This window comes from Myotis daubentonii, chromosome 4, assembly GCF_963259705.1.
Source record: "Myotis daubentonii chromosome 4, mMyoDau2.1, whole genome shotgun sequence".
Lineage (NCBI taxonomy): Eukaryota > Metazoa > Chordata > Mammalia > Chiroptera > Vespertilionidae > Myotis > Myotis daubentonii.
In genome coordinates, this window is record NC_081843.1 from 14,765,577 (window position 1) to 14,781,808 (window position 16,232).

The 16,232-nt window shown below is 42.8% G+C and overlaps 1 protein-coding gene across 1 annotated transcript in view; it reads right to left on the reverse strand.

Moving 5' to 3' along the window:
• PDPK1 (3-phosphoinositide dependent protein kinase 1) overlaps window positions 1–16,232 on the reverse strand; it is a 96,055-nt gene that overhangs the window by 15,688 nt on the left and 64,135 nt on the right. Inside the window, 3 exon segments of the mRNA XM_059692800.1 lie at window positions 1,821–1,994; window positions 14,552–14,648; window positions 14,901–14,969. Of these exon segments, the coding sequence (XP_059548783.1) occupies window positions 1,821–1,994; window positions 14,552–14,648; window positions 14,901–14,969 (340 nt within the window).

The following is a 16,232-nucleotide window of genomic DNA, read 5'->3' on the forward strand; positions in this document are numbered from 1 at the left end:
TGAGCCACCAGCATGGGGTTAGGAACACAGATGAGAACAGGGTGCCTGCTCTCTTCACTCCCTGAATAAAGATAGTTTCTGCTCCTCTCATTCACAGGGAAGTCCCCTTCCTGCTGAAAAGGACACTAGACTCTCCTGGAGCCTCATAGGTGGTGAGATTGTCTCCTGTGACACATGTCTACCTCTGCATTAAGGGAGTATCTCCTTGAGCAGGTTTTCTCTGTATTTGATTACCTTTCCAGGTCAAAGTCTTTTTCAAGGTTCACTAAACTGTCCAACTGTGAAGGGTGGTATAGGGAGCTCAGGCTGAATACTTTCCAAGGCTTTCAAACCACACAGCCTTCAAAGCCGAGGATGAGCCACCTAACAATAAGTTGTTAACCTGTAGAGCCAGTTTGAGATGGAAACATTTGAGTACCAAGAAGTCAGAGCTCTTGACATGTCGAAGGCAATAAAACAGCAGAGGGCCTAAAAAGACACTCAAGTGTGTGTACACGCATACACAAACACGCACATGTACATACACACACAGGCTACATGAAGCTGAGCTCCCCAGACACTGAGATCCGAGACAGCTGCGCCCTCCATCAGAGCTCAGCTCCATTAGAGCTCAGTCAGCCAAACATGCTGCTTCCCTGGACACTCCTGCCAAAGGCACTGGACTGGAGACACTAACATACTCCTACTGTCTGTGCCTTAGGAATAACAAGGCCGGGGGAGGAAGTCCTGGGGATGAGCCTTCTGCAGTCTGCAAACACGGAGGCCGCAGCTACTGCAATGGGGAAGCAGGTCAGGCTTCCTTCAAGTCTGGGCACAAAGGATATTTCAGGATAAGCAAAGGGGGATGTGTTGCTTACAACAATAAGCAGGAGACATAAGGAGCTCTTGATCTTCGAGAGGTGATACCAGTAATAATTTTAATTTGGCTCTGGATGACTCTCTTAAAGTCTAGAATTCCCACATCAACTAAAGTGGAACTCTACACATAACTGGTTAGAATAAGCCACAGTGACAGAACTCAAGCCAGAAAAATGGACTATCAATGATGATAAGAAAACACTTGAAGGTGGATGGTGGATGCACTGCAGCTCCTTGTACTCCTCTGTCCAATTCCACAGGCTTCCATAAGAAAAATTTAAAGAACAAAGTGTACTTACACCTACATCTGAGTTCAAGCTGTGACTACAACTTCCCACACATGCCAGGTGCTACAGCCCTTGGGCTTGTACCACAGTTCCTGCTTTTACCAGGAACTAAAAGCTGACATTGACCAATGTCCATCCTCAATGCCATGTCCCAAAAAGTTCAAAGCAACAGCACCCTAGGCTTCTCTTGGAAAGATCAGAAGCATTCCAGAATGTTTTTAGACATATGATTATTAAAACACCAGCCAAGAGCAGAAGAAAGATGCCCACCAGGAGACACAGCACCAGGAGCCCAGGGGAAAAAGTGAAGGGTGCTGCTCCCCTAGCTCCAGACTCCCTCACCCACTACCTGCCTCTGGTTCAATCCCTATGGGTAAAAATTATCTAGAAAAAATGAGAAAAAGGGACTCGACCACCCCAGGGCCTGATGACCTGTACTCGGGGCAGACTCATGGACAAAAGCCACTTAGGGCTCAGTCTCAGTAAGAGACTCAGATTTGGGCTGCAAAGTGTCCAGATCTATGCCGGCTTCCCCTTGAGCCCTTCATCCCATGAATCAGAGTCCTGTGGTCGATGGGCACAAACTTCCTAAGCACAGAGGAACCATTTTCACAAAGTATGACAAGCAGAATCCATCTCTGCCTGGGTTATTCTGACACACATGAGCCAGCTTACGTTTCCATAGCAGTCTTCATCATCTTCCGACATGGCTGGTAAGTAAGCGGTGAGTTTCGGAGGTGTCTGATGATGCAGATTCTCCCATGTGATGGATTCAAAAAATGAATGAGCTTTCAGAGGGCCATATCCTTCCATTTCTTCACAGCCTAATCGCTTTGTGGCATCTAAAACCTTAAATAAATGTCAAGACATGTCAGTGTTAGGGTTAAAAAGTAACTCTGACAAAAGTTCTTTTTGAGCCCTGGGCTGTTTGGCTCAGTGGACAGAGAGTGAGCCTGCGGACTGAATGGTCCCAGGTTCGATTCTGGTCAGGAGCACATGCCCAGGTTGCGGGCTCGAGCCCCAGTAGGGGGTGTGCAGGAGGCAGCCAATCAATGATTCTCTCTCATCATTGATGTTTCTATCTCTCTCCCTCTCCCTTCCTCTCTGAAATCAATAAAAGTATACTAAAAAAAAAAGTTTTTTGAGTAGTTCCTTTAACTTCCCAGTACTTCCTAGAAATAGAAAGTTCCTGCATCCCATCCCACCTGGTCCCACCATGGGCCAGGGACAGACTGTCACCTTCTGGGGTTCCTTTTACTTGTCTCAAGTTTCTGTTCCTTTCCCTCTCACAGGTGAAAAGGAATCACAACTCAAAATTAATAGCAAGCAAGCATTATTTTAAAATATACAGTTGAAAATTCTAAAATGAGGGGGAAAAATGAACTTACTGGCTTTAATAACAAAGAGAACAAGGAATCTATCTGATGGTAAGCTATCAGATGGGGGACAAAGAGCCTGTGTCTCCCACCAGCATTGATTTCACAGGGCCCCAGAGCTGTCTCTTCAGGATTTGGCTGTGTTCCTCCACCCTCAGACCCACAGAGGACCAAGCACACCCTCCCAGTGAGGGGACCGACACAGGAGGGACAGGCAAGAAGAGGCAAACTATAGCCTTCTTAAACTGACCAGGCAGGCCTGACCCTGCTTCCCCAAGATCAAGTTAAGGGACAGTCTAGAGCAGTGGTTCTCAACCTTCCTAATGCCGCGACCCTTTAATACAGTTCCTCATGTTGTGGTGACCCCAACCATAAAATTATTTTCATTGCTACTTCATAACTGTAATTTTGCTACTGTTATGAATCGTAATGTAAATATCTGATATGCAGGATGTATTTTCATTGTTACAAACTGAACATAATTAAAGCATAGTGATTAATCACAAAAACAATATGTAATTATATATGTGTTTTCCCATGGTCTTAGGCAAACGACCCCTGTGAAAGGGTTGTTCAACCCCCAAAGGGGTCACGACCCACAGGTTGGCGACCCACAGGTTGAGAACCGCTGGTCTAGAGCCGAAGTACTCCAGGGGCAGGGACAGTGTAATTTCTAGAAGCTAGATTATAAGATGGCTTCAGAGCAGGTAGAAGCTATACTCACCTGCTCCCAGCCCCAAACCAGATTCCTAGCTATATTACTAGTATAGAGCAATCAACCTGGATAACCAACTGAAGGCTAGCTGAACTGACATATAACCATGGGTTTACAGAAGAAGCCACATAGAGACTGGTAAGGAGGGCAGAGATGTGGAAAGGGCTGGCCCCAGCACCCAGGTGCATTGGCAACTGAGAAGCTAGAGGGGTATCACTATGACAAAACTTCCTCCTTCCAGTAGCGTGGGGTCTCAACCCCACTCAGGGATCCCCAACTCAGAGCAATAGAGATGGGAACATAGCATCTGGTGGTGAAAATCACTGTGGTTTCCATCTGCCTGGGAGACCCAGGTGCCACCTTCCCAGGGACAAGCACTTCTATCGTTACAGCACTAGGCTGGGAGTGCACTGCCCAGTTTCCAACTGCTGGCGAGGCCACTCTGTTGTACTCAGGTCCTGTGGAGGGGTCTGCTAGTTGCATCCATCATGACATTTGGGGCCCTATTTTTCTGGGGAGGTTTTGGCGGAGACTCAGACAGTGACTAAACTGTGTGGCTTTGGAAAGAAGGCTGGTCTCCCCCACCTTGAGCCTACAGCCAGTGCCCCTACCCCCCACCTGTTGACTCACTTGGCAGGCCCTGTCCTGCTGAGTTCAGCTGTGCAGGGATATCAGAGTGTCTTGCAGAGCTGGGACTTTCAGACCATGTCTCCCAAAAAAACTTTTGTCCAGGAATCAGACAGGCAGATGCTGGGGTATGTGTGGCTACACTGCAGGGTGGGGGAGGGGGACACTCTCATCTCTCCAGCAAGTTCAGCCACTGCTACCCCAGGAAGAAGTACCCACCCATCTCCCACCGGCTTGAAGGAACCACCTCCAACAGGAGACTGTTTGGATCAGCCTTGACAAGTCCTGGATACTCTGCCCCGCTGGGCTCAGTTCCATGGGAGGAAGGGAGAGTGGCTTAGATCTGAGACATTCAAAGTGTGAGTCCCTTGGAGACTATTATCTGGGACCAAGACAAAGTGCTTAGTCCCCTCCTTAGGGGTGGGCTGGCATCACCCCCATGGGAGGCTCTTTTGATCTGTCACCCTGAGCCCAGGGCAGCTGAGCTTGCTCCTGCAGAGGGGATGACTGGCTACACCTAACCTGAACCTACAGCAAGCCCTTCACGGGGAGCTAGAACTGGAGACTCTGGCAGAGACTGACTGGTTTGGCTCTGGAGGAGGGTCCACTTTCCCCTCAGTGAGTGCCTGACTGTGTGATCCCCAAGTAGGGGACCCACTAGCCCTATCCTCCTGATCCCAGCTGCCCTACCCTACTGAGCTCGAAATGTATAGAAGAGGCTGTGATTCATGGCCAGCCTGGGCCCACTCTACAGTCTTTCTTTGGAAGGCTTTGGAGGAAGACCAAGCAACCTTAGGGAGCCTCAGTCCTTTTACAGATCTTCCCCCAGCTCTAAGGTGGAGGAAGCTGACCCTTATACACAGATTGGTCCCTCCCACATATACCCAGGCCCAGTAGATGCTAGCCACAAACAGTGAATAGCATGGTAGTTCCAGACAGGTAGCCAAGGCTGGTTACACAGAACGTCTGACATTGCCCAGTACCTAAACCCAGCCCAAGTAGAACTGAAATCAATACAACCAGTGGTGGGCTTCAGATCACACCAGAGCTCAACCCACTGGCCACATAGCTGTACACCCAAAAAAGGGATGCCAGCAGGCACCAGACCCTGCTGGGAACAACTCCGCCTTGGGGGCAACCCTTGCACAGCATCTCATATGCAGTGATCAAGGTTTAACCTTATAGTCAGCCAGCCTGAAGAGTTAACTCCACTCACGAAAGAGCCAACAGCACTCAAGATTCAACTACAACAGGAGGGTGCACATAACTCACAAGAAACATTCCTGGAGCACAGAGCTCAGGTGATCTGGAAGATTGTGCCATTGATCCCAACAAGGCCCTTCACCATAAAGCCATCATAACAAGTTTGGGAGTTATAGCAGATCTACCTAATATTCAGAGACAAAATGGGGAGGCAGAGAAAAATACTCCAAACAAAAGAACAAGAGAAATCCCCAAGGAAAGGATTAAATGAAATGGAAGCAACCAAAATACCAGATTCAGAGTTTAAAACAATGGTTATAAGGATGCTCAAGGACTTTAGGGGAAGGATGGATGATCTCAGTGAGAACTTAACAGCTATAACGCCCTGACTTGGTAGCTTAGTTGGTTAGAGCATTGTTCCTATACACCAAGGATGTGAGGGTTCAATCCCTGGTCTGAGCATATACAAGAATCAACCAATGAATGTATAAACAAGTGGAACAATAAATTGAGGCTTTCTCTCTCTTTCTCTCTGTCTCTACGCTTTCTCTTTCTCTCCCATCCTTAAAAAATAAGTAAAAGAAAATATTTAAAAACAAAACCCCCAGAGATACTAAGCATTAAAAAGGACATAGAAAAAAAATCAGAAATGAAAACAATCAAATTTTGGTTCTCAAACATCTCCTATCTCAAAAAAAATGTCTAGGTTGTTGAACAACCCTTTCATACTGACATATCATCATGACAAAAAATTGTCTCTCAGGCTACAAACATAGGAGAGAATTCAAGTCAGTTTACTGCTAAACCTTGTGTTGTCAACATCTCAGGAAACTGTGCTGTGAAAACATTTTTTTTTTTGCTTTTGTTGCTGGTGAAATGGACAATTAGCACAAATTTAAAACACAAAGAGGCCCTCAAGAGTGCTAATGTTGCCAAGAGTGTGTAAGAAACAATGATCACAGGCAACTGAAGAGGTAGAAAAACTGTCGTTGATTTGGATAATCGAAAAGCAGTTAGCCAGTGACAACATTTTGGAGGCAATGACATGCAAAAAAGCAAAAATGCCTCATGCTGACTTCCTGAAAGACACCCCTAGAACTAGTGCTGAAAGTGATTCCTTTAAGGCTAGAAAAAATGGTTGATAAATTTAAGAAAAGAAATGTGTGTTTATAGATTAAATAGTACATTAGACATGTACTGTATATATAAAAGGTTAAAACAGGGAATCATTGGGGATCTGGAATGAATTAATTCAATTTATATTATTATTTCTACTGGGAAAAAAATTCAGTTTTCAAACAAATTGCTACTCAAAGAGCCATCTGGAACGAATTAAGTTTGATAATCAAAGTTCTACTGTACACTAGAAGGAACCATAGCAGGTTAGATGAAGCAGAGGATCAAACCAGCGATTAGAGGAATTTAGAGGACAAGAAAACATAGTAATAAGCACCCAAGCAGAGCATCTAAAAGAAAAGAGAATTCTAAAAACTGAGGAAAGTCTAAGGGACCTCTGGGACACCATCAAGCAGAACAACATCCACATCATAGGGATACTAAAAGGAGAAGAGAGTGAAAAAGGATTAGAAAATATGTTTGAAGAAATAATGGCTGAAAACTTCCCCAAGCAAGATGAACCCAAAGAGATCCACACCAAGACACATAATTAAAATGGCAAAGAATAAAGACAAAGAGATAATTTTTTGTTGTTGTTAATCCATACCTGAGGATATTTTTCCGTCGACTTTATTATTAATTTATTTATGTTTTAAATATATTTTTATTGATTTCAGAGAGAAAGGGAAAGGGAGAGATACAAACATCAGTGATGAGAATCACTGATTGGCTGCCTGCTGAACGCCCCCTACTGGGGATCGAGCCCGCAACCCAGGCACCTGCCCTCAATCAGAATCAAACCTGGGACCCTTCACTCTGCAGGCTGATGCTCTATCCATTGAGCCAAACTGGCTAGGGCTAGAGATAATCTTAAAGGCAGCAAGAGAGAGACAGTTACCTATAAGGGAGTTCCTATAGGATGTCAGCTGATTTCTTAAACACTTCAAGCCAGAAGTGACTGGTACAAAGTATTCAACATGATGAAAAAGCAAGGACCTGAATCCAAGACTACTCTATCTAGCAAGGCTATCATTTAAAATTGAAGGCAAAATAAAGAGCTTCCCATACAAAAAAAAGCTAAAGGAGTTCATTACCACCAAACCAGTATTGCAAGAAATGTTTTAAGAAGAAAAAATGGCTAAAAATGAAAAGAACACAGGTATAAAGAATAAAATGGCAATAAATAAGAACCTATCAATAATAAACTTAAATGTAAACTGATTGCTCCAATCAAAAGCCATAGGGTAGCTGAATGGATAAGAAAACATGATCCATATATATGGTGACTATAAGAGACCCACTTCAGAACAAGAGATACAAACAGGCCCGGGTAGTTCAGTTGGGTAGAGCATCATCCTGATAATGCCAAAGTAGTGGGTTTCATCCCTAGTCAGGGCACATACAAGAGCCAACCAATGAGTGCATACATAAGTGGAACAACAAATCAATGTTTCTCTCTCTTTCTCTTAAAAAAATAAAAAAATTGCCGAAACCGGTTTGGCTCAGTGGATAGAGCGTCAGCCTGCGGACTGAAAGGTCCCAGGTTCAATTCCGGTCAAGGGCATGTACCTGGGTTGCGGGCACATCCCCAGTAGGAGATGTGCAGGAGGCAGCTAATCGATGTTTCTCTCTCATCGATGTTTCTAACTCTCTATCTCTCTCCCTTCCTCTCTGTAAAAAATCAATAAAATATATTTTAAAAAATAAAATTAAATTAAAAAGCCCTAGCTGGTTTGGCTCAGTGGATAGAGCGTTGGCCTGAAGACTGGAGGGTCCCAGGTTCAATTCCAGTCAAGGGCACGTGCTCAGGTTGTGGGCTCGATCCCCAGTAGGGGGTGTGTAGGAGGCAGCCAATCAATGATTCTCTCTCATCATTGATGTTTCTATCTCTATCTCCCTCTCCCTTCCTCTCTGAAATCAATAAAAAAAAAATTAAAATAAAAAAGACTGAAAGTGAAGGGATGGAAAAAAAATTCCATGCAAATGGAAATGAAAAAAGCTGGGTCACCAATATTTATATCTGACAAAACAGACTTCAAAATAAAGGCCATAACAAGAGACGAAGAAGGTCACTACATAATACTAAAGGAATCAATCCAACAAGGGGATAAAACCCTTTCAAACATACATGCACCCAACATAGGAACACCTAAATATATAAAGAAAATCTCAGCCCTGACCGGTCTGGCCCAGTGGATAGAGCGTCAGCCTGCGGACTGAAGGGTCCCGGGTTCGATTCCAGTCAAGGGCATGTACCTTGGTTGCGGCCACATCCCCAGTAGTGAGCATGTAGGAGGCAGCTGATAGGTGTTTCTCTCTCATCAATGTTTCTGACTATCCCTCTCCCTTCCTCTCTATAAAAAATCAATAAAATATATTTTTAAAAAAAGAAAAAGAAAATCTCAGTGGACATTAAAGGGGAGTGACTAATATGGTCATAGTAGGAGATTTCAATAACCTACTGTCACCAATGGATCTTCCAGACAAAAAAATCAACAAGGCAACAACAAACCTAAACGACACAATGAATTAGTAGGACTTAATTGATATTTATAGACTATTTCATCCCAAAACAGCAGAATATACATTATTTTCCAGTTCACGTGGAACATCCTCAAAGACAGATCACTTGTTAAGACACAAAATAAGCCTTAATAAATTCAAGATTAAAATCCTATCAAGCATCGTCTCTGACCAAAATAATGAAACTAGAAATCAACTACAATAAAAAAACTGAAAAACATTTAAACACATGGAGGCTAAAATAGCATGTTAGTAAATAACGACTGGGTTAGTAATCAGATTAAGGGGAAATAAAAACACTACCTGGAAACAAATGAAAATGAACACACAACAACCCAAAATCTATGGGACAAAGCGAAAATAGTTCTATGAGGGAAGTTCATAGCATTACAGGCCTACCTCAAGAAAAATCTCAATCAATCTAACCCTTCCCCTAAAAACATTAGAAAAAGGAAAACAAAACCCAGAATAAGTAGAAGGAAATAATAAAGATCAGAGCATAAATAAGTGACATAGAAATTAAAAAAAAAAAAGAACAATGAAACTGGTTCTTTGAAAATATAAACAAGGCTGATGAACCTTTAATCAGACTCATCAAGAAAAAGAGAGGACCCAAATAAGTAAAATCAGAAATAAAGAGATGAAGTAATAACTGACACCACAGAAATACAAAGGATTGTAAGAAAAGACTATGAACAACTATATGCGAACAAATTGGGCAACCTGGGCAAAATAGACGAATTCCTAGAAACATACTATCTTCCAAAACTGATTCAAGAACAATCAGAAAACCTAGAATAGACAGATTACAACTAATGAAATTGAAGCAGTAATTTAAAAACTCCTAGCAAAGTTCTGGACCAGATGGCTTCACGGGCAAATTTAACCAAACAGTCAGAAGAATGCACACTACACTCCTCAAACTACAAAAAAAATTCAAGAGGAAGGAAGACTTACAAACTCTTTTTATGAGGCCAGCATTATCCTAATTCCAAAATCAGACAAAGACACTACACAAAGAAAGAGAAGTATAGGCCAATATCCCTGATGAACATAGATGCAAAAATCCTCAACAAAATATTAACAAACCGCCCGGCTAGTGGCTCAGTGGTTGAGCAATGACCTATGAACCAGGAGGTCATGGTTCAATTCTTGGTCAGGGCAGGGCATATGCCCAGGTAGTGGGCTTGATTCCCAGTTGGGGGCATGCAAGAGGCAGCTGATCTCTCTTACTGATGTTTCTATTTTTCTCTCTCCCTCTCCCTTCCTCTTTGAAATCAATAAAAAACAATATTTTTTTTTTAAATTAGCAAACCGATCCAGGAATACATTAAAAAGATCACACATCATGGCCAAGTGGGTTTTTTTCTGGGGATGCAAGGTTGGTACAATATTCTCAAATCAATAAATGTGATACACTACATAAACAAAATGAAGGATAAAAATCACATGATCATATGAATAGATGCAGAAAAAGCATTTGATAAAATTCAGCACCCTAAAAAAAAGGGCAAAAACCAAAAACCAACCCCCCACATACACACAAACATCCCACACACACAATGAAACACCAAAAAATAAAATCCAGCACACATTTATGATAGCAACCATCTGTGATGTCAGTAATATGGGAATAGAAGGATCATATCGCAACATGATAAAAGTCATGTAGAACCAACCTACAGCCAACATCATACTCAGTGGGCAAAAACTAAAAGCATTTCCCCTAGATCAGGAACAAGACAAGGATGCCTGCTTTCACCACTCTTATTCAACACAGTCCTGGAAGTCCTAGCCACAGCAATTAGATAAGAGGAAGAAATCAAAGGCATCCAAATTGGAAAGGAGGAAGTACAACTGTCATTATCCTCAGATGGCATGATACTGTACATAGAAAACCCTAATGATGCCACCAAAAATTACTAGATCTAATAAATGAGTTTAGCAAAGTAGCGGGATACAAAATTAATATTCAGAATATTGGCATTTTTATATGCCAATAATGAACTATCAGTAACAGAAATTAAGACAACAATCCCATTTACTATTGCAACAAAAAAATAAGGTTACTAGGAATAAATTTAACCAAGAAGGTAAAAGACCTGTACTCAGAAAATTATAGGACATTGACGAAAGAAACTGAGGAAGATACAAATAATTGGAAGCATTAACATCATTAAAATGTCCATACTACCAAAGCAATCTATAGATTCAACGCAGTTCCTATTAAAATAGCAATGGAATAACCCTGGCCAGTGTGGCTTATTTGTTAGAGAGTGGGACGGGCACCGAAGGATCTTGAGTTTGATTCCTAGTCAAGAGCATGTTACTTGGATTGCAGGTTTGATTCCTGGCCCTGGCCAGGGTACATGCAGGAGACAACCAATTAATGTGTCTTCCTCACATAGATGTTTCTATCTCTCTCCTCCTCCCTCCCACACTCTCAAAAAAAAAAAAAAATTCAATGAAAAAATTACCAATGAGGATTAACAACAGCAGCAAAAAAATACCAACAGCATGTTTCACAGATCCAGAACAAATATTTCAAAAAATTTATATGGAACCAAAAAGGGCTCCGAATAACCTCAACAATATTGAGAAAGAAGATCCAAAGTTGGAGTTATCACAATACCTGATATCAAACTATAACAAGGCCTGTTAATTTAAACAGCCCAGTACTAGCATAAGCACAGGCATATAGATCAATAGAACAGAACAAAGAGCACAGAAATAAACCCACACCTTTATGGTCTATTAATATTTGACAAAGGTGGTAAGAACACATAATGGAGTAAAGACAGTTTCTTCAATAAATGGTGCTGGGAAAACAGAACAGGTACATGCAAAAAGAAAAGAAACTAGACCACCAACTTACACCATATATAAGAATAAACTCAAAATGGATAAAAGACTTAACTGTAAGTAGCAAAACCATAAAAACTCTAGAAGAAAATATAGCCAGTAAAATCTCAGTCATCTTTTGTAGCAATACTTTTTCCAATATATCTTCCAGGGCAAGGGAAACAAAAGAAAAATAAACAAATGGGACTATATCAAACTAAAAAGCTTTTTTGCACAGCAAAAGAAACCATCAACAAAATGAAAAGGGAATCCAATGTATGGGAGAACATATTTGCCAATGATATATCTGGTAAGGAAATAATTTCCAAAATATATAAAGAATGTATACAATCAATACCAGGAAGACAAAAAATCCAATTAAAGCCCTGGCTGGTTTGGCTCAGTAGATAGAGCGTTGGCCTGCAGACTGGTGGGTCCCAGGTTTGGTTCCAGTCAAGGGCACATGCCTGAGTTGTGGGCTCGATCCCCAACAGGAGGTGTGCGAGAGGCAGCCGATCAATGATTCTCTCTCATCATTGATGTTTCTATCTCTCTCTCCCTCTCCCTTCCTCTCTGAAATCAATAAAAATAATAATAATAAAAAAAATGGGCAAAGGACTTAATAGACACTTTTCCAAAGAGGACATGCAGATAGCTAATAGACATGAGAAAAATTATCAGTGTCACTAATCATCAGAGAAATGCAAATTAAAACCACAATGAGATATCACCTTCCTCCTGCCAGAATGGCTATCATCAATAAATCAACAAACAACAACAGATGGCGAGGTTGTGGAGAAAAGGGAACCCTTGTGCACTGTTGGTGGGAATGCAGACTGGTGCAGCCATTGTGAAAAACAGTATGGAGTTCCTAAAAAAGTAAAAAAATGCTACATAAATGGCCTTAACTGGTTTTTCTCAGTGGATAGAGCATCGGCCTGTGGACCAAAGGGTCCCAGGTTCGATTCTAATCAAGGGGACATGCCCGGTTACAGGCTCGATCCCCAGAAGGGGGCGTGCAGGAGGCAGCCAATCAGTGAATCTCACTCATCATTGATGTTCTATCTCTCTCCCTCTCCCTTCTCTCTGAAATCAATAAAAATATATTAAAAAATAAAATAAAATGCTATATATGTGGATGAGAAATGCTAAATGGTACAGTAATTTCCTGTCTGATTAAGGTCAAGAATTAGGCATTTGGAAATTGGAAAGGGCTTATGATGAGACAAGGTAACAGATACAAACCTATCTATAATCACTATCAACCCATAAATAGCGTTTTATTAAACACTAGTGGTCCAGTACACGAATTCGTGCGCACTGAACGGAAATTAATTAGAAGAAATATTTTAATATCGCTATTCACCCTTTCTCTATAATAAAAGTGTCAACCAAATTTACGATTGACAATGACAGATGGAAACACATGCATGCGATTGGCGGCAGCGAGAGCTTTATATGTACCGTGCATGCACAAATCAACTTAGAGATAGATAGATAGATAGATAATTTGATTAATTAGACCTGCTTTCTGATTTAGCTAAACTTTTTCCAGCCCAGTGAAGCACCCCAACTTCTCGTTCAGGTCAAATTGTCAGCAACACAGCAGTAAATATCATGAACCAGATTATTACTGTAGATCACTCAAGGAGAACAAAGGGTAAAATATTTAACTGCAGCAGTGTTTGACTATATTCTGAGCAGTGAGAAAACCTGAAGTCATTTTCAAGGTCCACCATTTCTTATTTCTTTTCAGTCGGGTCAAGTTTCTAAGCTTTCTAAATCTCTGTTTTCCAGCTAATGTAAAGAAAATAGGATTCCACCGAGTCTCCTATTTACCTACTCCAGGACTTCTATGAGGATTAAATGAGATGAAGCACAAGAAAATGCTTCACAGACATTTGGTTAAAGCAGCTGTGGGCAAACTACGGCCCGTTTGAAATGAATAAAACTAAAAAAAAAAAAAAAAAAAAAAAAAAAGACCATACCCTTTTATGTAATGATGTTTACTTTGAATTTATATTAGTTCACACAAACACTCCATCCATGCTTTCGTTCCGGCCCTCCAGTCCAGTTTAAGAACCCATTGTGGCCCTCGAGTAAAAAAGTTTGCCCACCCCTGGGTTAAAGTGTGAAATGTTTGCACCTGGCTATAAAGCAAGTTGTGTTCCTGGGCTGAAGAAACTGCAAGGAGGCTAGCTGTCACTAGGGAGAGGAAGCCAGGAATTGCTACGTGATGTCATTACCCGGCGCCCACAGTGACCATTTCAGGGCTGGGCTGAGCTGAGCTGTGGGCCGCATTTTGCGCCATGGGGTCTTGACAGCATCGTCTGCGATTTGGTGGGCTGAAACTCCGGGGTGGTAGCGGGGCCTGTGTCCCACTTGGGGGAAGCCGAGTGTTGCTTTGCGGGCACCAGGTCCAAGGTGCTGTTTCTCTGTAAATGGCCAGTGTGCATTATGGCAGCTTTTGCACTGAGCATCTGCCCCCTGGTGGTCAGTGTGCATCATAGCAACCGGTCAGATAGTCGGACACTTAGCATATTAGCCTTTTATATATATACTAGAGGCCCAGTGCACGAAATTTGTGCACAAAGAGGGGGGTGTCCCTCAGCCCAGCCTGCACCCTCTCCAATCCAGGACCCCTCGGGGGATGTCCAATTGCCGGTTCAGGCCCGATCCCCGTGGGACCGCTGGCTCCTAACTGCTCACCTGCCTGCCTGCCTGACCGCCGCTAACCACTCTGTCTGCCTGCTGGCCTGATCACCCCTGACCACCCTCTCCTGCTGGCCTGATCACCCCTAATTGCTTCCCTAACCGCCTCTGCCCCAGCCCCCGCCACTATGGCTTTGTCCAGAAGGAGGACCGGATGACTGGAAGATGTCCAGTCCACCCAGTCTAATTAGCATATTACCCTTTTATTAGTATAGATAGATAGGTGCCTCCAGGTTCAGAGGGACTGGCTGGCTACCAGATCATCTTACAAGAAGAAAATGCAAAATATTTACCAAAAGTTTTTCCACAAGGTCTCTTGCCTTAGGAAAGAATTTTTCAGGAAAATCATATTCCAACTTAATGATCTTCTGAAATATAAGATATTCGTTTCTGTAAAAATAAGAGAAACCATCATTCTGGGTAGGGTCACACAAATCTCCCAGAAGCGAGCTGTACCTTTCCTGGGACAGTATCTCCTCTCCCCACAGAGCCACTGTATTCATTAAAGCATCATTGTAAAAGTCCTCCCACCTTGGCTCAGCTCCCTCCCACTTCTCTGACTGCTTCAATGGGCAGAGGTATGTGGGTGCGGGGTGGGTAGAAGGTAGAGGGTAGAGAGAAGGACCAGGGAATGTCTCTTACCCGGCTCGGAACGGTGGGAGTCCTGCCACAAGCTGGTATATTATACATCCAAGAGCCCAAAGGTCTGAACTTTGAGGGGAAAAACAAAGAATGACATTTGTAAAATTTCAGTGACATGCAGAGGTCTTTTCCGTTCCCTCTGTTCATACCACTCCATTTCAGCTTCCTATTTACTGCACTCCTTTAAAACCAGGTCAGTGTGAAGGTGGGAACCTACCTCCCTGGGAACTTGGGCCCAGAGTATCCTACACACACCTTTTCCAGTGCCAGCGGTGAGCGGGGTGCTGAGGAGGCTGCTAAGAGAGTCTCTCATTAACTCATGTTTAACCTGACAGAGACGCAAGCTCACAGATAATAGGAAACCAAAGTAGACAGTCTATAGGATGTGCACAAAGCAAGCTTTCTCTTCCCCTTCTTGGACTCACAGTGCAAAGCCCTGGTCCTTCTTTATAAACATTTTAATTATATGTTTTAAAAGAAACACCCTACAGTTCTAAGTTGCCCTGTCATTTCCAGAACCAGCTGGCAGGGACTCGGGGAGGAGGGGCAGGGGCAACACTGCTCTCCTTGCCCTGGATGCCACCCCCTCTCCCACCTACTCTGGTCCGCTCTCTGTTCTCTCAGTGCCACCTCAGAGCTCACAGCTGACGTCTACTTTGCATATTTAATTTCCTTTGTAAGTGTTGCATTCTATTCCCAGCTCAGCCCTAAGAAATCATCAAGATGCTCTTCAACCTGCACTGCCAGCTGCTTCTCCATACTCCCATCTCCATCCCTGCCCTGTCTGTCAATAGGGCTCAGAGGTGACTGGATGTAGTCAGTGTCTGGAAGAGGCCACAGCCTGATATCTGGAAAATGAATTCCAAGGGCATGGGTGGAGACAACAGGCCAACTGCAGTGCCTGGGCCTTGGATGAGGGCTCTGTATCACCAGGACCGAGAGAGATGAGGAAGCTCTTGATTTGGAATAGAAATGCAACAGGTCAGAAATCTGAGTCACAACACAAAGAGGGAGTGAAGGGCATTTTAAAAATGAAATCTACATCCTAGCCGGTTTGGCTCAGTGGATAGAGCGTCAGACTGAAAGGTCCCGGGTTTGATACCTGGGTTGTAAGCTCAATCCCCAGCCCTGGTTGGGGAACATGCAGGAGGCAATAAATCAATCTGTCTTTCCCCTCCCTTCCACTTTCTCTAAAAATCAATGGAAAAATATCCTCGGGTGAGGATTAACAAAAAATAAATAAATAAATAAATAAACACCGACATTCTACCCAGTAACTAGTTTTTATACTTGATTTTCTCTATTGTTTAGTCTAGTTAAAATAGGAAGCTA